This window comes from Magallana gigas, chromosome 7, assembly GCF_963853765.1.
Source record: "Magallana gigas chromosome 7, xbMagGiga1.1, whole genome shotgun sequence".
Classification (NCBI taxonomy): Eukaryota; Metazoa; Mollusca; class Bivalvia; order Ostreida; family Ostreidae; genus Magallana; species Magallana gigas.
This window is the reverse complement of record NC_088859.1, coordinates 46895350-46923041: the sequence shown is the minus strand read 5'-3', so window position 1 is coordinate 46923041 and position 27692 is coordinate 46895350. Positions and strand designations below refer to the sequence as shown.

The following is a 27692-nucleotide window of genomic DNA, read 5'->3' as shown; positions in this document are numbered from 1 at the left end:
ACAAGGAACTATGCAAAAGGTATAAATAGTCATCACAGTTCTAAAATAGGGTACATGTTTTGGACTTTCAATTGTTAGTAAATCATGAGGTGGAATATAGGGATAGGTAAGTCCCTTGGTGAAAACAATGAAGGCTGTAAGAGAAGACTGGCCCTGAACCACAGTAGAAAATCTTAGCCAAATCAGGTAAACACAACAACAAGATCAAAACAGGTATATAATTGGCAAGTACTTCATTTCAACAATAAAGAGCTCGTAATCAAAATACAAAGAATTTCATTCAAGTCAGATAATTCTATTTCAAGATAAAATGTCCTTACGATCTTTTCTATTATTGATTTAAAAAAATTAGAAAGATCATGTAGAAGAACAGCTCATGATACAACACCATTCTTCTATTCAATGTAGAAAATGTTTTAGCCCAAAGAAAGCTTATTACATTGGCACTTCATTGGGTTTGTTAAAAAAGATCACAAAAAATTACAACAACAAAAGCTAACATATCGCTCATATTAAATGTGCTTCTCGTTCAATGTCAGATGAAATGGTCTAAATGTGACCGCCTAATACCTAAGAGGTCAAGGGTCACATTACGTTGTACGTGGGCGTAGCTCCACAATAATTCCATGTTCTGGCCTCATTATGAGGTCTCCAATGGGAAACAGTTCCTCTCGGCTCTGCTTTGAGGTTACGGTGAAATTTCTAAAGATATTAGACAGCATCACTTTCTCTTCTAAGATGGCAAATTTCTGACCTAAAAATCAGAATGTTCATTAATGTAATGAATAAAATCAACATTTTTTACACATGTACTCTGAATAAGGAGGCTTTTGACCCATACATACATTGTACAATAATGATGGACTTAGATGTTACAAGGTTTTAACAACTAAATGATTTGTTGTAAAATCGTACATTAAAATTTAGAAAGTGTTGGAAGAGACAAAGAGCGGTAACTTACCTATGCAATTTCTAGGTCCTGCAGAGAAGGGAACGTAGCAATAAGGATGTCGCTTCAGACTGTTTTCTGGCAGAAATCGGTTTGGGTCGAATTTCTCTGGGTCTGGAAAGTAACGCTTGTCTCTATGGAGGTCCGGAGGGGTAATAATCACAGTGGTGTTCTTAGGAATGCTGTACTCACCTGAAAACATCAAGGGGTCAATCATTTTAACTCTATTTCTTCTTGCTGGTTCTTTTAAATTTTGATTTATTAGGGCTTTTCTTTGCCATATAAGTACATAACTACATCATATGCAATCCAAATCGCTGAGAAACTATTGCATACCACTATAGCAACTTTGTTTTTCTTTAAATGTAAAGATTGAAATACAGATGTATTTAGCTTAGTTGATCTCATCTGATTACATCAATTTTTTTATATGTCCCATATTTAAATGTCAGGTACATTTAAACTGTACAAATTTTAAAAGAATAATAAATATCTACAAATTGTATATCTAAATAAAAATTCATAATCTTCCATTGGCAAACGTTGAAGACCATATAAATGTATATCTATACTACTATATCAAAATAATAGACTCAAATTTTTGGTCTTTAATACCGAGAAATAGGAAGAATACTGTCTTTTGTTTTATATATTTTAAACTTCATTGGTACTTAAAGATTACCAATTTGTTTTTATTTTTTCTCAATTAAGCTTCGCTTATTAATAATCAACGAAAATTCCTCAAAAATCCCGGAAATCACCTGGATTTTTTAAATTTTACAATCTTGCGCTTGCGCAATACATTCACGTTAACGGGATCTTTAGTTTATGTTTCCACAGTATCATGTCTGCATAAATAAACTCAGAAATGATAATACAAATACGGGTAATTTTTTTATTGGACTTTTGCTATATATTCTGTTCATATATATTAATGATTTCTTATGAGAGAAAGTATAAAATACAAATATACATTTTAACTAAGTACTTACTTTTGTCTTCGTGATGACAAAAAATATTTGATTAGATGCAAAAAAGTTACATTATTTTTGTTAGGAGAGGGAAGATAGAATATGTTTTATCGTCAAAATGAATTATGTCCTATGGACCCAGTTTTACAAAGAAAATACGTGTACGTTGGTGATAAGGTGTTGAATTCTTCCATTCTATGGACTAAAATTTTTAGTTGAAAGGTATTTGCAGTCTCAAAAAGGTTTTTTGGGATGAATTTGACGTTATATGATTTTCAAGGCAAGTTCATTAACTTTCTCCAAATCGTTCCGGAGCGATTCTGCAATTTTCTGCTACATTACGGATATAAGGGTCTGGGCTTTCTAACTGTAGTGAAGGCCTTTCCCGAGACACAGTTAGATTATTCAAACTATGGAAAGTGAAGTGAAATAGCTTTGTTATATAAATGTCAGTAATATGGTGTGTCGATGTACCTATTTCGTAAATGTCCGGTATGCAATGTCATGCACGGGTCAAAGTCTAGTTCCAATTTAGAAATATGGGTCAATTTCCTAAAGGCTTTTTTCCCTATATTCGTAATATATTTTGAGATGAATTTTTTAAAAAGATTTTGCTATAAATTGTTGCTCCACCTTACCCTGGGAACCATGATTTAAACAAACCTGAATCTTCTCTCCCTGAAGATGCTTCCATTTAAGTGTCAGCTTTTCTGGCAAATTGATGTTTGAGAAAAAGGTTTTTCTCTAAATATTCCTATGTAAAAATATGACTCCCATCCCTCATTATGGTCCTTACCTACCCCTGGAATCATGATTTATACAAAGTTGGATTTACATTTTCTGAGGATGCTTTCACACAAGTTTCAGCTCTTTATTTTTTGGTCTTTGGAAATATTTTAGAAAAAAAAAATACAAACACTTTTTCAATAATTTAAAACAATTTTCCTTTTAAAAAGGCGCCAATCATATGAACAAACTTAAATCCTCTTCACCCAATAATGAATTTTGCCAAATTTGGTTGAAATTTATACAACGACAACGATAACAACAACACACAACGAACAAATATTGATCAGCCTTCGGCTCAGGTGAGCTAAAAAAACTGTTGGTTTGCTGCATTCTTTCTTCATTTAAATGTACCTATTTATATACATATATATTTGACATTAGGCAATTGATTTAGCGGATGTCGTTTTCTGCCAAAAAGCTAAATAGAATACCCAGTCAAATGTAATACAATACTACAAAACGTTTTATGACAAAACAAATTCATTATTTGTTTCTCAGGCACGGCAGCATCAGTAATATCATCGCTGCATCAAACCTGTTTATTGTTATTTTCCTAGATTTTTCATATCTTATCATTTGTTTTCTTTATTATGAAATCAATGTAAACAACCGCTTAGGTGGCTAAGAAAAAGTGTAAGTCTTTGTCAATGAAAACATGATTTTAGCTGATACGAGTACTTTTACACTGCAATGTCTCTGCTCCCTTCAGAAATCGAAGCATCCAAGATATTGCATGCCTACTAGCAGGAGTAAAGGACAATTTTATTGTTTGAGAGTTTTATATACTTTCCCTCTATTTCTTTTATGTTCCCAAGATAGATAGCAAATCACCCCAAATGAAACCTTAATTAGATACCGGTATATGTTTCTATAGCATGTTTAATTTGGGAATTGGTATAAGAAGTCCCATATTTCAATTAATACTTGTTTTATTACTGTGGAGGGGAAAGGGGGCCGCAAATTAAGGCAGGAACATAAACCATATGTCTTGTTTGTTCATTGAAAAAAAAACCGGAAACAGACAAATTTTAAACCATAAAGAACAAAATATAACTTTGCCAATGAACAGCTTGTTTAATATATATTAATTGTAAATTTGTGTCTTTAAAAACCGCCTGCTTCATCATTATTTCAAAATTTTGGCCTGAGAAAATTAGGATTATTTTTCCCCTTACAGCTGCTTTCTCACCAAATTTGCAGTCTTCTGTTAACTTGCGGCCAAAACCTGGAACAGAAGGGAATAGCCTCAAAGCTTCCTGCAAGTAATGTTAAGGTAACATATCATATACGTTAGTTAAATTTGCTTTATAAACCCCCAATAGAAATTATTACTCGACAATTAAATATTTGACGCAAAGAATTAAACCAAACTGAAGAAATGGAATGGAAATGATTTGAAACAATAGAATTCCAAAGTGATAAATGTAAGTTTGGTTTACAAATTACTGATCATCTTTCCTGCACTATTCATGTATTACTATTTTCAGAGTTACAATGTTTGCCTTTTACATCCTAATTGTACCTTCCATATATATACCTTTCCAAAACACCAACACAAAATTTATCATAATCTGAGTATGCATACACTTCCAAAACAATGAAAACTATGAAAGAAGAAGGCCAATGAAAATCCAAAAGCCATGTGACTGTAGAATAGAGACTATGTTATATTTTACCTTGATGCAACACTCTAGATATCTCATCTCCTTCAGGTCATTCATTGAAGCCGGCCTGTCACTGCCACCTATAACAAATCAAATATGTTTAGCAGTACTTCACTTAACAACAGAAGTAAGAATATTCTTAATTTTCAATTGCATTTGCTCTGAAATATATTGCAATGGACTCACCAAATAGCTGGTCCATTTCTTGGTGAACTTTAGCCTGGACATCTGGATTAGCACCAATCAAATGGACAGCCCAGTTCACGGCAGCCGCTGTTGTGTCATGTCCCTGATGTCAAACATCAAATATCAAACATTGTTAATACAAAACGATTTGATTAAGAATAAAAATTAAATAAAATATGATTTTTTCAAAAAATAAAACTAATATTAATTATTTTAATGATAAAATTAAAAAAAATAAATAATAATAAATAACCTCAAACATAAAAGTGTCCACTTCTTCCCTGATGCCCTCCATAGACAGATGACTCCCATCATCAGCCGTACACAGCAACATGTCCAGAAAGGCCAACCTTTGACCTTTCCCTCTGTATACGTCCTCGTCAGAGTGCTGATTCAGCATTTCTTCCATACTGTTGCTGGAAGCATCGGACACAGCATCCATTTTCTCTTTAATCACCTTTACAATATTATTTAAAGTATGATATGATCCCTGTTATATGTTTGATATTCCATCCTATACTTTACATATTTTGCCCAAACTGTTGTCGAAATCAACTGTTTAGTAATTAAATATTAATTTATTGAATTCATTTTTAATAAGGTATATATAATTGATAAGACTTAGGCAACATAGGCTGAAAATACGCTTCAGTTTCATCTATATCTGATAATTAAAATCAGAGAGATGAACAGTATTGTGGCATTTGTAGATCTATTTCACCCAATTCCCTCAAACTTTACATTCATCTTATTTACCAACATCCACAGTGGGTGAACTGACTACAGGTCCAATTTAAAGTAGTAAATATGTGCTTGAATAAAGTCAACGACAAATTCCAAGCGATTTTTTTTAAAGCAGATGGGCAGCAAAAATGTTTAAAAGTGAGAACAACTCTACAATATACAGGTGGGGATGAACCTTCAGTGTGAAGTCATGGAGGATCTTAAGACATCGATCATGTTCCTTGCCGTAACCAATGGTGTTGTACAGAAAGTCGGGCCAATACCATGGAGTGCGCTGTCTCTGTAGCACTAGCTCCGACATCCTGTCAAACAAATAACACTCATTATACATCCTTAAGAAAGGAGTCTTTTCTAGTTTTCGACTTGTCAAAAGTATATTTGATTAAATGCTCATTAAATCAAGATGAAAGGAAAGTAAAATATCATATTTTTCTTTCTTTTTTACTGTCATACAACTTGACATAGAAATATAGTAATCTAAGTTCACAATCTAACAAGGACTATATTTTTGGCTGAACATTGGCGTAGGAAAATATCATATGTTTATTTATTCAGAATTGCTGTAGACTCATGAGTCTATTTAGCATTTTTAAAACAATAACAATAATGTTGGATTTTTTCAACTAAAGGGAACTAATGATAAGATACTTGGGTTTCAGAATATGTTTATAGAACATGATTTGTCTATCCAACTACATTTTCATTAGCTTTTTAAGCACTCATTCTATGAATAGGTTTGTGTAAAAAATGACTAAAATCGGATTTTTTGTCATTTAATGGTCAATTATTAGTGTTTTAGTCAATTTATATATTTCAATAAGATCTTCATAATATGTAAAAATCTGAAATATTTTAATATTGAAAGCATAAAAAAGTAAATAAAATATCTTAAAAATGTGAAAAAAATAGAGGAAAAGCGATATTCATATTTGGGCAATATTAATTTTAGTTTCAATATTTATTCCAATTTAGTAGTAGCCTATAAGCTGATAGACAGTATGATTAATATTCTATAATTCCATTGAAGAATAGAAATTTCATATCTTAAACAAATGTCTACATAACTGCAGATAAGTTAAGGAAAAAAATAGTGGCCTTAACCAGAACTTGATGCAAAAACAAGATGTCAAATTTGATTAAACTAATATAGAAGCAGAATGGTTATAGAATTGGTTTGACTGTGTCAAAAATTCATGAATTTCTTAATAACAGAATTGAGTAGGTCTAATATCTACTTCCTTAATACTGTTATTACGAATTCCTATACTGTCTAAAGCATGAAACTTGTTTTTAAATCCCATATTTAAGGATTACCAGAAGAAAACAGTTACTGCAGTATGTGGTAAAGAAATCAATATTTTTGTGTGGTAAACCACACACCCACGTATATAATACACCCAAATATTATTTATACTATTAACTATAGAAAATCAAATTAGAGTATAAATACACAGCATTGCAGCGATTGGTACTTGTTGCACTTTGTTCACATACCTGGTGTGGACTACCTTTCTCTAGGACTACTTACTTGTAAACTGACTTGACATAGTCTGAGTTGCTGTTACTTTGGGCCTCAATACTTCTCCCCATCGCAGTCTCTACAAAGAAATAAAGGACACTGAGCTCAGACATATACAAGAACTAGAGTACTGCCGAAACAATAATACTCTCAAATACCTAGAAATGACACACTGGTCTTGTATTATATGTTCTTTAAATAAATACTGAAAAAGTTGTACCAATGGATTAATGAAAATCTGTAAGAACAACTGCTTTGCCAAATCTATGTATTTAATGAATCTTTCTGATTTGTGTGAAAAATAATGTACGTGAACATCAAATTGTATTAAAACACTAGTTTATATTCAATTTGAAAGTTAGCGATAGAAAAGCGGTAAAACAGTAGATTGATGATGAGAACAGCATGTTATATAAAGAAAAAAAGAATAGAGAAAAAACAACATTCTTATTGTGTTATTTTTATCATCTAAAAATGCAGGTTAAGCAAAACAAAAAGCTTGACAGGAAAACGAAGAAAATTATATATCGTTACTGTAAGCCCCAGCCTTAAAAACGCTCTCCAAAACTTCAATCATTCATAAAAATGTGTATAATCGTTTAGATAGTGAATTTTTGTACAAATATGACATGAATATACGAGTTTTAAATTATTGTATTTTTTAATGGTAACAGATTGGCGTAAATCTAAGATTGCTTCGTGATACTGGCCCTAGATCAACTCCTAGTTATGTGAAAGTACAAATGCATTACCACATATAATATCTAAGGCACACAGAGTAATGTAGTTAAAGATGTTAAATTCTTTTCCATCTGCCACTTGTGAGAGCTTTTTAACCATTATGGAGGCTTGGTCATGGAAAACGCCCACAAAGTCATTCAAAATCTTGAAATGAAACGTCGGAGTTAACATTCTCCGGCGAGACTTCCATTTACTTCCAGTGCTGCAATTAAATACATCGTACAAAGTATGACAATAATTGTTGCTCTGGATCAAAATAGGACTGCATCCAAACAGTGAAAATAGCTAGATTCTTTGTCAAATTGATTGTCACAAAGATTGGTTCGTCACACGCCTTTACATCTAGTACCTGGTAAGGAGACCTGTTCCAAGCCAGGGATGTAGAAACTTATACTCTTCTGCTTTGTCTAAATGTTTACTACTCTGGAGAATCACCTGAAAAAATCTTATGTCATTAGTTATAATCTTACTTGGTTTATCAATTGTGATTTGAAAGTTATATGAAAATCAAAGTATTCTCATAACATTTTACAGACATTAGTCTGTAAATGAAAAAGTTTTTTAAATTAAAATGATTTATCTGTTGTTTTGCTGATGGCAATATACCAATATTTATTCAACAACTATATTGATCAAGAAAATAACATCCCAACCCGCTGTAAAATGAAAACTTGTTAAATTCACATACTAAAATACCAATAATGGCCTTGGACATTCCCCCTCCATGCAATAAAATTGTCCCTTGGACACCCCTGTGAATCAATGTTGCATTGATACATAGAGCTTTTGAAAGAGTGTATAAATTCTAAAAACTTTATGTTCTATATTCGAGAACAAATCCCTTGTCATAAGGGACATAACTAGTACAGTAGCATCATTCATCAGGGATTCTAACTGTTCAAAATTGACAGTCCTAGCTGTTGAATTAATTTATCGATTTCAATGGTTTTCAGAAATTAACACACCTCTGCATATTCTGCTTTGAAAATTAAAACCAAAAGTGTTGTTCCAAGCCAGAGTCGAAAAATTCCCCTATCCGCGTAAAGCTTCAGAAAAGACTCCATCTGATCATAAAATTCTGAAATTGAACAACAATTGGTGAGCAGTGCATCTTAAGCATATTTTGTGCCCTTCTTGTTTGGGATTATATTGCTGCTCCTCATCCTTGCCTGGTAACTATATTTTTGTAGCATGTAGTCCTTATACCCAGCACAAAACGTTTATGTTTTAATATTGTGTTATATTTGACATCAAAAGTATCAGATCAATGTCTAAGAATATTTGAAAGTCAACTTCATTCAACTTCTTCAAACCTACTTAAACATGTTCGCTTTGGATTTGGGAAAGAGAATTGTATTGGCGAAAAGATTTAGCAATAACTTTTAAAAAGTGTGGTCTTTTGCCATCTGAGGGAGACAAACAGGCAAAGATCAAAGTTCAGAGTCAGAGATGATCATCTGGAATTGTCAACCTTGATATTAAAGACAATATTTATTTTATCTGTACATCTACGAGGATACTGTCTGAGACTGCTTTGATGTCAAGCAAAACACAGGCTGTGGTCATGCAATTAAACAAACCTCCACATATTTAGGTTTATGCTGAGCAACAATGAATTGCTCGGCATATACATCCATGCATTTTAATAGTTGATCTTTGAATTCTGTTTAAAATGTCGATTGCAACAAAATATCAACTGATTCAAATGTAATAAGTGTTTAAACGTTCAATCACCTACAATTAAAGTTTCCCTATAAAGAAAAAAGTAGATTATGAAACCAAGCTGTCAAATTCATTGGCACATCTTATCGATAAAGGAGGAGGAAGAGGAGGAGGATTAATCCCAAGTGGTAGAAATTAAGGTTTGGATTGGGAGGGTTGGCCCCCTCTTCTATTTTAGGGAAGGGGGTAATCCATGTTTATATTTTTAGTGAAGATTTATCAGAGGTCTGTGTTGCTCTGCTTTGAATTCGTATTTCGCTTCAAGGATTTTTGAGATAGTTGTTATTGTCATTTTTCATTTCCTTTTATTTTCATTTAGAGAATTTTTTTTTATAGAAATTAAAACTACTGCATAATTCTTTTAAGCTTTGAATAAGGTTGTCTTAAACAACAATTTAAAGCCATTGGCTAACCATTTATACAAAGAAAGTATTGTAAATTTTCACCCACTGCAAACAAAACTATAAGAATTGAATTCCCAGTAAATTATCAACAATATTATATTCAAACCGCCTGCCACAAGTATTTCTTTACTAGTTTTAAGTTTGAAAAAAAAACAAAAAAAAAACTGCTGTATATCATTTATTTATAAGTATACAATGTATTTTGCAAAAGATGGCCATTATCTTAAAGTGACTGTAGAATATGCTCTACATTTATTAAGGTTAACATTATCACCTATAGAAAATGCATTAGTAGACTATACCCATGTGGTATAAGCTTTTTACAGGTATGCAATTGTTTAAATCAAGAGCAGGTCCGGAACAATCATTAGATTTTGCTTTGTAGCTTGAACTATCTACAGAGCTTTATTTACCAGTCGTAAGTTTATTTAGCTACTCAAGTTACAAAAAGTTGTCATCTATGAACTGATCTGAAAACAAATTATGAAAAATCACTTTTGAAAATTACTTTGTTATTCAGCACATCATGGCACGATTGTAATCAAGTTTTAAAAGATTTTAGGCTATGTATTTAACTGTTTATTTGTGGGCAAAGAGCAACTTCTTAAATAAAATAACAAAGAAAAGCATGATAATTGATTGATGATAATTCAATGTGAAGTACTCACACATAACCATGCCTATTGCACACCATCGTCGAAAATTACACCAATCTCGATAAGACTTAGAATGCGAGACTGGCAGTGAGTTTCTGACGATGCATGAACACAAAGTGGCATTCCGTATTTAGAAAGAATAATCTTACCATGACAATGGCAGGTTATTATGAGGCGGCGTTTTAATATTTTTGAGGTATTTTCTGATATCAAAAAATAATTTTATATCAATAATTCGAATTATTGATATCAAAAAATCTATTTTGTGATATCAACAAATTTATTTTGTGATATCGGAAATTATTTTTTGATATCCAAATTCGAATTCTTTATATCAAAAAATGATTTTCTGATATCACAAAATAGATTTTTTATTATGAAGAATTAAAGTTGATTTTTTTATATCAAAATATTGAATTCATGATATCAGAAAATTATTTTTTGAATTCAAAAATCGAATTCTTGATATCAGAAAATCATTTTTTGATATAAAAAAATCATTTGTATTTTTTGATATCAGAAAATCGATTTTTTTATGTCAGAAAATAAGGCCGACATAAAGTTATTATCAACTTAATGAATGCTCCCTGTGATGCAAATTTTATTATTTGTAAGAAATTGTGCTTAAAGCCTGTAGATGTAAGAAAAATAATGAATGCTTAATTTTAAACCTCAGAAAAGTTGAGAACTTAAAAAATCCTACTCTACTGAGTACATACTCAATGTAGTTGGTGGCGGCGATTTTAGAAATTTGTCAGTTGAGGACGTCCGCAATACTCGAGTTGAGAATTGAGACTGAGAACAGTAATTTTATGGTGGGTGCGGGGCCAGGGTTCAAACGATGTTCATTCAATAGTATGAAAAATTCCCAAGATTTTTATTTGAAACGCCCCCTCTAGATTGTCAGGTTTGAATACAAGGTTAAAAATAAAAAAGTAAACAGGGATTTTGCATTTAGAGCAAGATGAAAGTATCCTGATGATATTTTAACAGTAGTTTAACAGTTTAACTACTTGCCTCTGCTTGTGTTTCTCAACTGATGAGCATTGCCTAAAATTGGTACAGCCACTGGCCCTGGAATAGTGTTAACTTTTTTTCTTGCCAACTCTGTTTTTAATAGCCACGTCGTAAAAAGCACTACAGCCACAGCCAAAATAATAACAATTGCAGCCGCCATTTTGCACTGCACTTTGGTCACATGAAACTTAATTTTAGAAATATCGATGCAGCTAACTACACAAAGATCATTTGGTAAGAAAAAAAGTTTCAAAATAAAACTAAAGTTTTTTTAAAGCGAGAGGAAAAGAAGACTACATTTGATAAAAGTGTCAATCGAAGCTTAATGTAAATCAACGTTTTATCACATAGATAAGATAACAGAATTTGAGAATGGGAAGTTCAACATTATAATCATTAACATTCTGACCCAATTCAATACCCTTATTACATAAAAGACCCTCCCTGTACTTAAGTTTTGAAATATTTATCATAAAAAAATGTTTAGCACACTATAGTAGTTGTTTTCTCTCATAAAATAAACCTCGAAATGATGTACATTTAACTCTTTTCTTAGAGTTTGCGCAGTACTTCTCCCGCAAAATTTTAGAAAAATAACGACACACGGTGACAACGCACATTGGCATGTGCCCAGGTATAAAAAAAAGTCGATGACATGGTCATTTTTTAATGATATTAATCAAATAAAAATTAAAATCATCGTATAAATATCATCTTCAAATTTGGATAGAAAATCTATTGCAGACTTTTTAAATGATTTTTTCAAAGAACGTATTTCTCCATTGTGTTCAATTGAAAAGACAAACAATATAAGTAATACTGCTCATTTTACTCCTATATTGTTTTTCATTTGTCTTCTTTCAGTTTCTGTATTGTTCTGCTTATTCTACTCTTATTTTATGTACTTTCAGTTCCTAATTGTTATTCACTGACAAGTACTGGTGATTTGTTGTTGTCTACTTTCAGTCCATGTATTACTGCTGATTTACTCCTATACTACAATGTATTGCTGATTTTACTCATATATTTGATTGTTGTCCACTTTCAGTTCCTGTATTATACAATGTACTGCTGATTCCTGGCAGTGTGTTGGTATGCAGCAGCGCCGTGATGTGCTCACACAAAACCTCTGTCAACTTATATCTAGTTGATAGGAAAAGAACTCGTGTCTTTTTGGGAGTTGATTTTAATCAACTCTCCTATGCACTTACTCGGGCAAACCGAAAGTGAAACAGTGTTTGGACCTAAGCACAAATCAATACCGCTGACAACACTTAGTTCCTGAAAAAAATCGATAAATTCAGATGCAATGTATTCTGAAACATTGTTTTCAAGAAGACCTATTTATTAATACCATGAAAATAGTAAGATTTTAAAATGGTACAAACAGTTTAGATATTTTTTGAAGTCGTATGTATTGATAGAATAAACTTCAATGTACTAGTCTCGTTCAACCAGACGCTCGGCTGTCTCCGTCAATATCCCACAAAACAGAGAGTCTCTCTTGCTTGTCGGAGATAAACGGAGACAGTCGAGCGTTTGGTTGAACAAAACTAGAGTTCAATCTTGCCTGGATCCATACAATTTCTCAGAAATATTTCGATTACTGATACTACTTGCCATGCAAAATCACATATCGTTGATTTTAAAATAAATGATAATCGATAAAATCAACTCCCGTCAGTACTTTGATTTAAATATATTTCTAATCTACCTAAAGAGTCAATGCTTTTGTGTTGTTACATATTTTCACACACATGTATTACGTTTTATAATAAAAGATTTTTAATTTGTGCCATTTTATAAATGACTTTATCTATGATTGTCTAAAATTACTGATTTTGAAAAAAACTTGAAAACGTAATTTGAAAATAGAGTTTTTAGAGACATTAACAATATTTTAAAAAAGGCAATGGAAAATTATCATTCTACAGCCAATCAAAAAGTACAATAAAACTTGAAATTCAACCATACTTAAATTTTTCCATTTCCAAGAAAATTCGTTCCTCTTTAAATCAATTAAGAGGTTGATAGAGATAGAGGTTGGCAGGTATTGTAACCCTATTATTCCAAGGGACGAAAGATATTGTATTAATTGTCACAATGTTGTTGAAGATGAATATCATTTTTTATTTGTATGTCCTCTTTATAAACAACTACGAAGTGACAATTGTTCAGTTTTAAATAACACACGTATATCTAATAAAATTCTTAACCCAGCAGATGTTAAATCACCAAGAAATATTTGTAACTTCATACATGATGCATTTAACATAAGCAAATATATGTACTAATTGTATTTGTATACTGTATGTATGACTTTGCGCCACATGTGGTTTTTGTCAATAAATTATCTATCTATCTATCTATCTATATATATATTCACTATTAAGGAACAATACAACAGTATACTATGCACAACAATGAAATTAGTTTATCTCCCACGACTGAAAGTACAGAAGAAAATATTACATTATATAAATAGTGCCTGTTTGGGAGGGTAACAGTTGAAATTGACACCCCGAGAAAACCATTGTCAACTGGTTTTCGAGCAAGTAACAATTTGTATTGTTATACTTTCATGTTAAATACTGTAATCTGATTGGTTGTGAGTGACGCAGTTCATAATCTGTTCTGTCACCCTCAGCGTTAGCAACGCACTTAGCAACGGGTAACATTACGAATTGTTACATGCGCGAAAATCATGCGCGTACGGTTCGCCTTAGAATTCACGTTATTCCTATCTAAAAGCAGTGATGTTTTCTTTAAAATTAAGACATTCAGTATAACAAAATAAATAGTGCCTATTTGGGAGGATAACAGTTGAAATTGACACCCCTTGAAAAACATTGTCAACCGACGCGAAGCGTCGGTTGACAATGGTTTTCTCGGGGTGTCAATTTCAACTGTTACCCTCCCAAACAGTTACTTTTTTATATAATGTTACCCGTTGATAAGTGCGTTGCTAACGCTGAGGGTAATAGAACAGATTATGAACCGCGTCTAAACCAATCAGGTTTCAGTATTTAACATGAAAGTATAACAATATACAGTTGTTGACTGGGTATGAGGGTAACACATAAATTGTTGGACCTGAAGTTGAAGATGTTGTCTGAGGCCGCAGGTCGAAGGCATCCACTTCTAATGTTTATCTTACTGTTTGTTTCTCGACATCTAAATCCAATGTTTATCTTACTGTTTGATTCTTGACTTCCACATTTAATGCATTTCGCAATGTTTGATTCTTAACATCCACGTATAATGCATATCTGTTTGATTCTTGATAACACATCCAATACATATTTTACTGTTTAATTCTTGACAACCACATCTAATGCACATCTTTCTGTTCACACTGGTTTAATGTTTCTAAGGTAATTGGCTTCTACTCTAGGCTTTCCAGTCAATAGGAGAATAGAGATGGCTATAGTCAGGCGATACACGGACAGAGACGACAAGATCCACCTACAGGACTTCATCATCATTATCTGTAAACTTACAATCATGCACCGTGAGTGTTAAATGGTTTTAATGTTTAAATACTTTCAGCAATTCATAATTACAAGCTTATCCAAGCAGAAGATATATCTCTCTGTCAGAGCAGTCAATTGATATCTAATATCTCAAGGTCAAACTGATATCTCTTTCGAAATTCGTATGTACAGCTTCTAATCTTTATAAGAAATGGTTTATTTTGAATGAAAACAGGTACAGGTTTAAATTCATAAGTTATAGAAACAATTCTGTCTTTGATATTCATGTACATGTATGATATACATCATTTAAAAATCTGAGATATGTTTGGTTTTTTTCAAATTGAGATATCACTCTCTAAATAAGAGGTTTACACCATGATTCTTGGATTGAGATGACCCTGTTTTTTTATTTCAGAAATATTCAAGGACACACAGACAAAATCAGAAGCCTCTGATGCCGCAAATGGCACGCCAAATTCACAAAAATGAGCTAAACATGGTTTCTCATTTGATGAAAAAGGGTTTATCGACTGGTAACTTAGTTTACGAACCGCAAACTATAGTTAACTATAGTTTACTTACGCTAAATTATAGTTAACAATAGTTTATTGTTAACTATAGTTTACGGTTCGTAAACTAGAGTTACCAATTCGTAAACTATTATTAACGACCGTTTACTATAGTTTTCACCTGTAAAACTATATTTAACAGTTGTAAACTATAGTTAATGAATGATAATATTTATCTGTCTGCAAATAACGTTAACGATAGATTTTGCTGATAAATATAGATTCACATCTGTAATCTGTAATTTACATTCGTTAACTGTGGTTAAGAGTTGTTAATCATAGTTTCACAATCGTGAAACTGTATTTATTAGATAAACTGTTTTACAATTGCAAATGGTTGTTTTCAGTGTTAACTATAGTTTCACACTTCTAAAACATAAATGATCGCGTTAACTATGGTTTACATATGTGAAATATAGGTTAACGGCGTTAACTATAGTTTTCTGTCTGTACTCTATAGTTTAAAACAGTGAAACCTAGTTTATCCACTGTGGAACTATTATTACGTATCTCATTTGAATTTGGCGTGCCATAGCCGCGTTATTTGCAATGAATGAGGTAAAAACTGTTGTTTCAGTCTCTCACTAGAGAGTTTGTGGAGTGTGAGAGATTTCTTTTTGTTAGATATTATATTTATCCCTATCTTCCTCTACTTTCAGTTCCTGAATCCAGAGTGGCAAGTGAAGCACTGTCATTAATTGCATGGAAGTACATTAAAGTTGCCGTCTGCATACAAGAAATATATGTACTGTGTAAGATAAAAAGACGTATCCCTCTATCAATATTTCTTATTGATAACACATTTATCATTAAAATGAGAAAAGTCCTAGTGTTCACTTATAGAGTTAATACACATATAAACTGGGTTGCAACAGCTTAAACTTTATGAATTGCATAATCATAGCTTTAAATTCTTCATTATTGTTTTCTGGCACAAACCATTGGGATGTTAACAAAAGGTTTATAAAAGTGTTAACTTTTTATATTGCCAAACAAATGTGCATTACAAACAAAAATTTAGTAATGAAACTTTAACATTCCATTGCTGCCATTTTAAATATAAATGAAGACTTAGTACAATGAAAACAACAATCAATAAACTTACTGAAAATAATTTAATACTACTAGCAAGAAACTATGTAAAAAGGTATAAATTAAAATAATCATTACAGTTCAAATACTGTCTGTATTGGATTTTCAATTGCAAAACCGGTATATATAATCAAGTAAATTGAGAAGATAGATCGATATAGGGAGGGTTAAGTCTCTTGGTGGACACAGTAAGTTCAAGTAGAGGACTGATCCTGATCAGCAGTAAAAATCTTTAAAAAATCAAGTAAACACAATGACTAACACACTAAACACACTAAACACACTAACACATTCCAGGTACATAATTGGCAAGTACATCATTTCAATAATAAACAGTAATTTAAAAAAACATTTCCATAAGAATTTCCCATCGCTAAAGATAAATGAGCTTCTCGTTCAATGTCAGGTGAAATGGTCTAAATGTGACCCTTAAAACCTATGAGGTCAAGGGTCACATTACGTTGTACGTGGGCGTAGCTCCACAATAATCCCATGCTCTGGCCTCATTATGAGGTCTCCAATGGGAAACAGTTCCTCTCGGCTCTGCTTTGAGGTAACGGTGAAATTTCTAAAGATGTTAGACAGCATCACTTTCTCTTCTAAGATGGCAAATTTCTGACCTATAAAGCAGAATTTTCATTATTGCAATTGATAAAAAACACACTTCCTATGCTAGGATTCAGAAACAATACAATAATGGTGGACTTCTAAAAAAAAATTGTTTAATATCTACCGATGTTTTTATCAACTTAATGATTTGTTGTAAAATCATGTATTAAAGTTTAAAAAGGGTTGGAAGAGGGAGAGCAGTAACCTACCAATGCAATTTCTAGGTCCTGCAGAGAAGGGAATGTAGCAATAAGGATGTCGCTTCAGACTGTTTTCTGGCAGAAATCGGTTTGGGTCAAATTTTTCTGGGTCTGGAAAGTATCGCTCGTCTCTATGGAGGCCGGGAGGGGTAATAATCACAGTGGTGTCCTTAGGAATGCTGTACTCACCTGTAAACATCAAGGGGTCAATCAGTTAAACTCTCTCTCTTATTGCTGTTTTTTTTTTAACCTTGATTTGTTGGGGCTTTTCTTTGCCATTTAATTAATTAACTACATTATATGCAATCCAAATCACTAAGAAATGTAAAAACTTTTGCAATATTACACCCTACTACTTTGTTTCTCTTTTAATGTATATAAATATAAATATATTAAGAGGATAAGAGGAAGACTTATTGATTTAATAATTACATCTGAAGTTAATTTGTCCCATATTTAGATATCAGGTACATTTAAATCGTACAAATTTTAAAAGAATAACAAATATGAATAAACTATTTCATAATTGATAACTTAAAATAATTTTCATAACATTCCATTGGCAAATGTTAAAGAGCTTATAAATACATGTATATTCCAATTTAGAATTATGGGTTAATCCCTTTGGCCTGAATGAGTTGTTATATTAGGTACTGCTGATCAAATCATCATACTAAATAAAACTGTTGATTTTGCTGCATTAAATTCTTTCTACATTTCTATATGTACCTATTTATATACTTATGTATACATAGGTATATTTGACATTTGGCGATATACATGATTAAGCGGACCCCGTTTTTGCCAAATACGCTAAATAAAATACTCAGCCAAATGTTTACAGTAGTCATCTCACCAAACTTGCAGTCTTCTGTTAACTTGCGGCCGAAAAATGGAACAGAAGGGAATAGCCTCAAAGCTTCCTGCAAGTAAAGTTGAGGTAACATATCATATATATATTAGTAAAAATTGCTTTTATAAAACTCCAATGGGAATCAATCATTACTCCATATTTAAAAATTTGATGGATGCAAAGAATTGAAGAAATGGAAAGGAAATGATTTGAAAAAAATAGAATTCCAAAGGGAAGATTCAAGAATATGAATTTGCTTTACAAAACATGGCTCATCTCTTCTGCACAACTTATGTATTTGCATATAATTGAATACAATGTCTGCTCTTTACATCCAAATTGTACCTCCCATATAATATTGCAACACCTTTCCCATACAGGACCAACAAAAAATGATCATCATAACCTGGGTATGAATAAACTTCCATAACAGTGAATACACTGAAAGAAGAAGGTCAATGAAAATCCCACAGCTCTGTGGCTGTAGAATAGAGACTATTTTATATTTTACCTTGATACAGCACTCTAGATATCTCATCTCCTTCAGGTCATTCATTGAAGCCGGTCTGTCACTGCCACCTATAACAGATCAAATAGCTGCAATTCATCCAACAACAGAGGTAAGAATATTCTTAATTTTCACAGTCACATTTGCTCTGAAATATGTTATAATGGACTCACCAAATATCTGGTCCATTTCTTCATGAACTTTGGCCTGGACATCTGGGTTAGCACCAATCAAATGGACAGCCCAGTTCATGGCAGCCGCTGTTGTGTCATGTCCCTGCATGATGTCAAACATCAAACATTATGGAGTGAAAAGCTCATTAATACAATTTAACATTTAGTATGGCCTCCTTTGTCTGCCCCACGATATTTATACAACACATTTCGACAATTTTTAATAAATATATACATACATGTGAAAGAAGTGCAACTGAAATAATGTATCCAAGATAATTTCATTTGCACTTTATCATTTTTCCCTCGAAAAAATTCACAGGAACGAAAACTGATTTCGTACACATATTTATAATGGGGAATGTTGACATCTTTTCTCCATTTGGATGTCACTTGGAATACCTTGCACAATTTTCAACATAATCATCTGGGTCTGTTGCAATTACATTTAATACAAAATCCCTATAGACATCACATTTTTTTTTCGATGTATTTAAACCTGATAAGCTAGAGGGAGTGTTTTAAGAGAAAACTGTTGGAATTTTTTTATACTTCTGAATGAACATTATTTAAACCCTGTGGTATTTACAAATATTGAGTAATAAAGCAAAATGTAAATCGAGGATATCTTGGGACAGATTATAGTAGTGCGATCATGAATCTACCTCAAACATAAAAGTGTCCACTTCTTCCCTGATGCCCTCCATAGACAGATGACTCCCATCATCAGCTGTACACAGCAACATGTCCAGAAAGGCCAACCTTTGACCTTTCCCTCTGTATACGTCCTCGTCAGAGTGCTGATTCAGCATTTCTTCCATACTGTTGCTGGAAGCATCAGACACAGCATCCATTTTCTCTTTAATCACCTTTACAATATTAATTAACGTATGATATAATCCCTGTTATATGTTTGATAGTATATCCTACACTTATATTTTGGCCAAACTGTTCAATAATTAAAAATTAATTTAATGAATATGTTTTGTAAAGGTATATATAATTGATAATAATCAGGTAATATAGGGTGAAAACTGTGCTTCAGTTTTAGCTACATCTGATACTAAAAGTAAGGGAGATGTATGAACAGTAAGGTAGCAATTGCAGATTCATTTCACCCAATCCCCTCAAATTTTACATTCATCCTATTTACCAAAATCCACAGTGGGTGAACTAACAACTGGCCCAATCTAAAGTAGTAAATATGGGCTTAAAAAAAAGTTTAGGGCAAATTCCAAGGGAGTAAGATTTTGCTTTTTACACAGGTGGGCAGCAGAAATGATCAGAGATAACTATAACTCAACAATATCGTTTTGAATGAACCTTCAGTGTGAAGTCATGGAGGATCTTAAGACATCTGTCATGTTCCTTGCCGTAACCAATGGTGTTGTACAGAAAGTCGGGCCAATACCATGGAGTGAGCTGTCTCTGTAGAACTAGCTCCGTCATCCTGTCAGACAAATAACACTCATTATACATCCTCAATACCATTATAACCAAAAAAAGTCAACTACCATACTGTCTAAGCATGAAACTTATCATTATACCAGTATCTCATGTGTAATGGTAAAAATAAAACGTGTTATTTGCATGAATCGCGTACCGTATGTTTTACCTGTGTTTATTATATATATATATATATATATAGAGTTTCTGTTCAGCGCAAATTCCTTTTATTAGAGATTATGTTTCTTAAAACTTATTAAAAATATCTTTTGAACGTTTATCTATTTGTTTTCTATTTTATTATGATAATCAGCAAAGTGAGACTAATTTGTGAAATTAATTATTTACTTATCATAATACAGTTGTGTATTTGAGATTTAAACTAGTTTAACAAGTTTATATGGAGTCTCACTTTGCTGACGCCCTTGAGAGTGTTCAAGTGTGAGCAATACCTTGCATTATTTATGGTAAGAGAGTTTTTTTCATGCTCTGGAATAACTATTCATTTGTATTATATTCATGACATATAGTAATTCAAAAATCCATTATGTGTGAATAATAAAATTGTTTAATATACAGAGTACTTTACAGAAATGTATTAGCATTTTTGAGATAACTTTGTCTTTATTATTTCTAGATTTAAACATAAATATATATGGTGATTTTTTTAATATACAGTCATACCTTATGCAAGTGCGTTAGTCTACTACTTATTGACTGTGTGTGGCACCGCGGCCATATATTGGAGGTTCGTTAATATGTCATATTTTGAATTAAATGCAAATTGTGTATTATGAATTTTTTTGTGTTTCTTTGTGTGTCTATTTGCAATTTGAGTTATTTTGTTTATATATATAGTACCTCATTGTTAATAAATTTAATATTTAATTGAAATGAAGAACTTAAATTGAACAGTAAAAAGCAATTTTATCTATTACCGGTACCCATGTTTAGGGATCACCTTAAAAAGGCAGTTAATGTGTAAGTAATCATTTTCATCATGTTTTACTGTTCCAGTAATCAAATTACAGTAATACACAGCATTGCAGAGATTGGTACTTGTTGCACTTTGTTCACATACCTGGTGGACTACCTTTCTCTGGGACTACTTACTTGTAGACAGACTTGACATAGTCTGAGTTGCTGTTACTTTGGGCCTCAATACTTCTCCCCATCGCAGTCTCTACAAAGAAATACAGGACACTGAGCTCAGACATATACAAGAACTAGAGTACTGCCAAGAACCATGATACTCTCAAATACCTAGAAATGACACACTGGTCTTGTATTATATGTTCTTTAAATGAATACTGAAAAGTTGTACCAATGAATACAATCCTAAAGCTATAATTTAAATAATAAAAATAATATATGTTTCTATTAAGTAAAAATAGATGAGAATCTCTGCTTTGCCAAGTCTGTGTATTCAATGAATATTTCTAATTTGTTTGAAATGCAATATGTATGTGAGCATTAAACTGTTTTAAAATACTTGTTTATAATGACAAGTTACCTGTAGAAAGGGAGTAACAATTGATTACATGAGAACAGAAAGTTCTATACAAATATAAGAATAGAGAAAACAAAAACATGTCCTCAAAATGTGTTCATTTTTATCACCTAAAATTGCTGGTTAAGCAAAACAAAAATTGTGCACAGGAAATAGAAGAAGAATATCCACTGTGACTGAAAGCCCCAGCATTGAAATGCTCTTCAAAACTTCAATCATTCATATAATGGGTATAATTTAATTATTTACAGAATTCTTTTTACAAATATGATATAAATTACCGGTATATGAATTCTAAATAATTCTAATTTTTCATGTTTCTAACGGTAAAAGATTGGCTTAAATCTACGACTGCTTCATGATACTGGCCCTAGATCAACTCCTAGTTATGTGAGAGTACAAATGCATTACCACAGATGATATCTAAGGCACACAGAGTAATGTAGTTGAAGATGTCAAATTCTTTCCCATCTGCCACTTGTGAGAGCTTTTTGACCATTATGGAGGCTTGGTCATGGAAAACGCCCACAAAGTCATTCAAAATCTTGAAATGAAATGTCGGAGTTAACATTCTCCGGCGAGACTTCCATTTACTTCCAGTGCTGCAATTAAATATATGACAATAATTGTTGCTCTGGAAATAATCTTGAATCCTTGAATTTTCTTTTTTTTCCAACTCAATGGAAAAACAGCTAGATTCTTTGCTACTGCTTGGAAATTTGTCACATGCCTTAATTTACATCTAGTACCTGGTAAGGAGACCTGTTCCAAGCCAGGGATGTAGAAACTTGTACTCTTCTGCTTTGTCTAAATGCTTACTACTCTGGAGAATCACCTACAAAAAGAAAAATTCTGTCATCAGTTATAATCTAACTTGGTTTATAATCTAACTTGGTTATTGTGATTTGGTAATAATATGAAAATCAAAGTATTATCATAACACTTTACAGTTGTCTGTAAATGGATAAGATTTTTAATTAAAATGATTTCATTGTTGTTTTGCTGTTGGCAATGTCCCAATATTTATTTAACAACTCTATCTTCATTTTTAGTACATGTTATACAAAGGCAGGTTTTCAAGATTCAACATTTCAACTATACTAAAAATATTATTTGCCTGCACAATGTCAAAAGCCCGGATTGCAATTCCCTCTAAAATTAGAACTTAATTGTTAAATTAACGTTCTAAAATTATCATTATTGGCCGTGGACACCCCCCCCCCCCCCCAAGGCAGAAATAAATTATCTCTTGGACTCCCTTTTGAAAATTTTTTGGATCTGTGCATGGGTACATAGAGTTATTGAAAGAGTGTAGGGATTTCTAAACTTAATGTTTTAGCTTCTAGAACAAATCTAATCACAAGGGACACAACTAGTGCAGTAGCATCATACAAGAATTTTACATGTCCAAAATAGACAGTCCTAGCTGTTAATTGAATCAATTCATCAGTTTCAATTGTTTTTGGAAATTAACACACCTCTGCATATTCTGCTTTGAAAATAACAACCAAAAATGTTGTTCCAAGCCAGAGTCGAAAAATTCCCCTTTCCGCATAAAGGTTCATAAATGACTCCATCTGATCATAAAATTCTGAAATTGAACAACAATTGGTGAGCAGTGCATCTTAAGCATATTTTGTACCCTTCTTGTTTGGGAGTATATTGCTGCTCCTCATCACTGCCTGCCAGTGCCTGGTAACTTTATTTTTGTAGCATGTACCAGTAGTCCTTATACCCAGCACAAAACGTTTAGGTTTATAGTGTTTTATTTGACATCAAAGGTATCTAAGACGTCCTAGATCAATGTCTAAGAATATTTGAAAATCGGCATCATTTAACTTCTTTAAACCTACTTGCACAAGTTGGCTTTGAATTTGGGAGAGAAAATTTTATTGGCAAAAAGATTTAACAATAATTTAATAAACAAAGATCAAATTTAAAAATCAAGGATCAACATCTGAATTAGTCAACCTTGATATAAGACAATACATATTTTATCTGTACATCTACGAGGATACTGTCTGAAATTGCTTTGATGTCAAGCAAAACACAGGCTGTGGTCATGCAGTTAAACAAACCTCCACATATTCAGGTTTATACAGAGCAACAGTGAGTTTTGTTCCGAGCATCAGTCGAAATACTCCATACTCAGCATACTCATCGATGAACTTAAATAGTTGATCTGTGAATTCTGTTAAAAATTTATTATAACAAAATATCATTGATTCAAAAGTAATAAATATTTATAATAATAAATATTAAACATTGTTCAATCACCAACAATTAAAGTTTTACTATAAAGAAAAGATGACCAGGGCTGGAAGTTGCGACTAAATAGGTCGCATATGCAATTGAAATACAGGTTTTGCAACTTAAATTAAAAGCCAGTCGCCATTTGGCGACAAAAAATATCCACCCACTTCATTTTTAAAAATTTTACATCGGGTTCAAAAATCTTTCAAAATAAATAAAATATGACAGACTATTGAAACAACATGGCATGTTTCAGTCCTATATTATTATATACAAAGAAGAGACTTAGGCCTATTAAAAAAAATTGTGTGTTTAGGGTAACACTGATGAAAAAATTAGGTTAGGTAGGTAGTGATTTTTTTTTATTTTATCATATTTTTTCTGCTTGAATCCTAAGAATATTGTTTGTGTCATATTTAAAAACAGACTTTTTAATAGAAATAATATAAAATTCACAATCCAGAGTTCTTGAAATCTTTCGGTCCTGTCGGCAAGACCGATTAAAATAACCAAGGACCGATTACTTGAGGTTGCCTGTCAGTCCAAATGACCAGTAAAAATTGACAGGGGAACTTTCGAAAACAAGACTAAATTTCGTACAAAAGCAACGAAGTTGATGCAAACTATTCTGGGTAATCACTGAGGAGATCCGAGATTTTTTCGCGGTTTTTTGGCTCTCTCTAGACTGATCATACGTTTTCGGAACATTTCAGTACTAATGAATATAATTTACGTCACTTAAATGCTTTCGAAAAGTTTGGTGAGTGTTTAGTTCATATTGACACGGTGGGTTTATAATGCAACTAACAGATGTATAGCCATGCGATAGGAATAAAGCTTTCGATCATTTTCCAACATAGATATAGTCAGAAATCACTTGGAGAAATTGGAGAACTTGTTTAAAACATAGCATGAAGCGATGGCCCCCTATAAATCAAAGATGGCGAGTGTCGTCTTTTGTACGTTTTTTATGTATATAAATACACTTTTTACACATTGAAACAGGGTTTTAAGTTAATGTTTTCATTGTTATACACATAAATACACACAAAAATACTAATTTTAATCATTTATGTCTTCGGGAACAAATAATAAGAACTCCACTATCCGACAACTAAGTCCCTGTGGCATGATGTGTGCAGAAAGAAAAAGAGAACGAGAAAGAAAGATAAAAAAGGAAAGTTGATGAGAGAGAGGGAAGGAAGTTAAAATTAATGAAGTGATAAATTATAAGAATGTGAACGTGAGAAGCCAAAATGTGAAAGTTAAGAGGAATCAAATCAGGAAAAATTGAAAGAAATTGGGAGGCTTGTAAGTTAAGAACGAAATAAATTGATAATAAAATTCAAATATAGTTTTACATCCTTCTAGTAAAATATTTTGGACTGATAGAAATTTGTCCGGACTGACAAACTTCAGATGGTAGTCAGTCCAAATGACTGACAACAGAAAAAAGATTTCAAGAACTCTGCAATCGGATTAAAACGGACATCTAAAAATGGTAGGATCGGGGCTTTTTTGTATGTTAGGTCGGGTTACCCTAAACATACAACTTTTTTTTTAGGCCTTAGTCCAATGGAAGTTTTATCTGCAAATTAGACTGCATGAGACAAATATATGTTCAGTAATGTTTGTGACACTTTAACATAACAAGAAGTTAAAATTATTTTGTTACGCCAATGTGAAAGAACTTCGTACAAGATATTCTTTTTACGTATCCACTCAAAACAATCAATTCTGGAGATTTAGTAGACTTCGTTGTCTCCCAAGAATCAATGTAAAAGAAAACTTCTAGTGCCAGAAAATATTATAATAATGAATATGATGTGTCATTTTTGATTTGATAGAAATTATTTATTTTTTTGCCAGACGTGAAACGTGCAATAATCTTTCAACAATACATTTCTTTTATTGTTTTCTACAGTATTTTTATTTAATGAGAGAAAATATGTAAATATCTTAAAGCTACACTAAGTTTTACTACTGGCGACCTGAATTTGAAAATAACGAGTTAAATTCAAAGTTGGTTGCCATTTGGCGACTTTCTTTAAAAGTCTACTTTGAGCCCTGAGCTGATGACTCTGGACCTGTACGTATAGACTGCATATAACAGTTTAACTACTTGCCTCTGCTTGTATTTCTCAACTGATGAGCATTGCCTAAAATTGGTACAGCCACTGGCCCTGGAATATTGTTAACCTTTTTCTTTGCCAACTCTGTTTTGAATAGCCACGCCGTAAAAAGTACAACAGCCACAGCCAAAACAATGACAATTGCAGCCGCCATTTTGCACTGCACTTCGGTCACATGAGACCTATTTTTAGAAATATTGATGCAGCTAACTACACAACTTCAGATCTAAAAGCGAACGAAAAGGAAAACTAAATTGATAAAGGTGCCATAGAGTCAACGTTTTATTCGCTATTTTAAGTCCTAATTTTCCAATCATCTTTATTCCTTTAAAATTATTTGGTTTTATTATTTTTGTAAAATTATAGTTTTTTTAAACTAACGTTAGCATTTAGAAAATATTTTATTTATCCAACGCAATCTTTGGCTTTAATATTTTTTTTACTATTTTTTTATTCAAAATTATGGCTCTTAACGAGGCGGCCTCCACGTGGCAAGAGCTGAACAACGGTATCTAAATTAAAATTTTGTTTTAAAAAATGTAAACAGATACCGGCAAACAACCTCATCCCTAGCGCTGGCGTCGGAAGCAAATTGAAAGTGGGGGGGGGGGGGGGGGCTAGACTTATCCTCAGAAATATTGAGAGAAAAAAAACCTAATCCCCCAAATCATGAAAAATCCTAATCCGGGGGGGGGGGGGGTGGGGGGGGTGGGTGGGGGGGGGTTGACCTATACTTCCAAAACAAAAACTCTTTCCGGCCATAACATTTTTCCCTAAATCATGAAAATCCTAATCCGTGGTGGGGGGGGGGTATACCTATAGTTCCAATTACAAAATAAATATCTTACCTACCAAATTTTCTTTTTTCAAAAATAACGAAATTCCAAATCCGGGGGGAGGGGGCCCAGGTTACATAATGTAAGCAAATGTGAAATAATCGTACGTAATTTATTAACATATTTCTATTAAACTTACATGAATAATCTCCCGGGCGCCTATTTTTGCTCCTTGGGCGCTATTTTATTATCCCGGGCGCTCCCGGGCGCTTTTTAGTGAGACCCACTTAAATTGCTTATGTACAAACGAACCATATGCCAACACATGCGCCTGACGTTAAAAAAAAACTTAATTTTATAATATTCTTCGCCTGTGGCCTCTTACAACGCTTTTCCGAGTCTTCGTACTGAAACGTACGCACTTTAAAAGTGCGTTAATTTTGGGAACATAGTCAATTTAACGCACTTTGTTTAAAAAAAATTTCAAAGGGATATTCATCCCTGAACACACTTTGACAAAAAATTGTTCAGAGTTCGACTATAAATTTGAAATACCAAATTAATTGATACATAACTGTAAATGTACAATGTTTAACTCAGTGGGATAAATGCATGTATCAACAGAGAACCCAAATGATTCTCAACTACTTGAACTGACATGATGAACAGTTTTTCGATTTAAAAAAAAAAAGTATTCTAATAAGCTAAAGTATTTCTCCAATTTACACACTAT

General features: G+C 32.4%; 3 protein-coding genes across 5 annotated transcripts in view; 1 reads left to right on the top strand and 2 right to left on the bottom strand.

Annotated features, from left to right (window-relative positions):
* The window catches only part of LOC109617095 (calpain-9), a 28464-nt gene extending 15961 nt beyond the window's left edge, over positions 1–12503 (top strand). The window contains exon 20 of the mRNA XM_020065178.3: positions 12411–12503. Coding sequence (XP_019920737.3) covers positions 12411–12437 — 27 coding nt within the window. The 3' untranslated portion in view covers positions 12438–12503. The remainder of the gene's footprint in view (positions 1–12410) is intronic.
* On the bottom strand, positions 217–11572 carry LOC136269447 (cytochrome P450 4V2-like). Of its 2 annotated transcripts, XM_011422466.4 has the most exons (12): positions 11363–11572; positions 8529–8641; positions 7913–7998; positions 7575–7765; positions 6832–6901; positions 5479–5605; positions 4813–5016; positions 4560–4662; positions 4386–4453; positions 3899–3965; positions 962–1141; positions 217–754 (listed from the first exon to the last, which is right to left on the bottom strand). In XM_011422466.4, exons 1-12 carry the CDS (start codon positions 11520–11522, stop codon positions 591–593), a joined length of 1533 nt encoding a protein of 510 aa, XP_011420768.3. In that variant the 5' UTR covers positions 11523–11572; the 3' UTR covers positions 217–590. The 2 variants fall into 2 exon arrangements, with proteins under 2 accessions (XP_011420768.3, XP_065923548.1); XM_066067476.1 differs by lacking the exons at positions 7575–7765; positions 7913–7998; positions 8529–8641 and having other exon boundaries at positions 11363–11566.
* Positions 12504–16503: 4000 nt separating the features above from the next.
* On the bottom strand, positions 16504–26359 carry LOC105323364 (cytochrome P450 4V2). Of its 2 annotated transcripts, none has more exons than XM_034455187.2 (12): positions 26178–26359; positions 23877–23989; positions 22548–22633; positions 22210–22400; positions 21402–21471; positions 20166–20292; positions 19508–19711; positions 18843–18945; positions 18673–18740; positions 18165–18231; positions 17318–17497; positions 16504–17119 (listed from the first exon to the last, which is right to left on the bottom strand). In XM_034455187.2, the coding sequence occupies exons 1-12, from the start codon at positions 26335–26337 to the stop codon at positions 16956–16958; spliced, it is 1533 nt and encodes a 510-aa protein (XP_034311078.2). In that variant the 5' UTR covers positions 26338–26359; the 3' UTR covers positions 16504–16955. The 2 variants fall into 2 exon arrangements, with proteins under 2 accessions (XP_034311078.2, XP_034311077.2); XM_034455186.2 differs by lacking the exon at positions 23877–23989 and adding an exon at positions 23277–23389.
* Positions 26360–27692: the final 1333 nt, after the last annotated feature.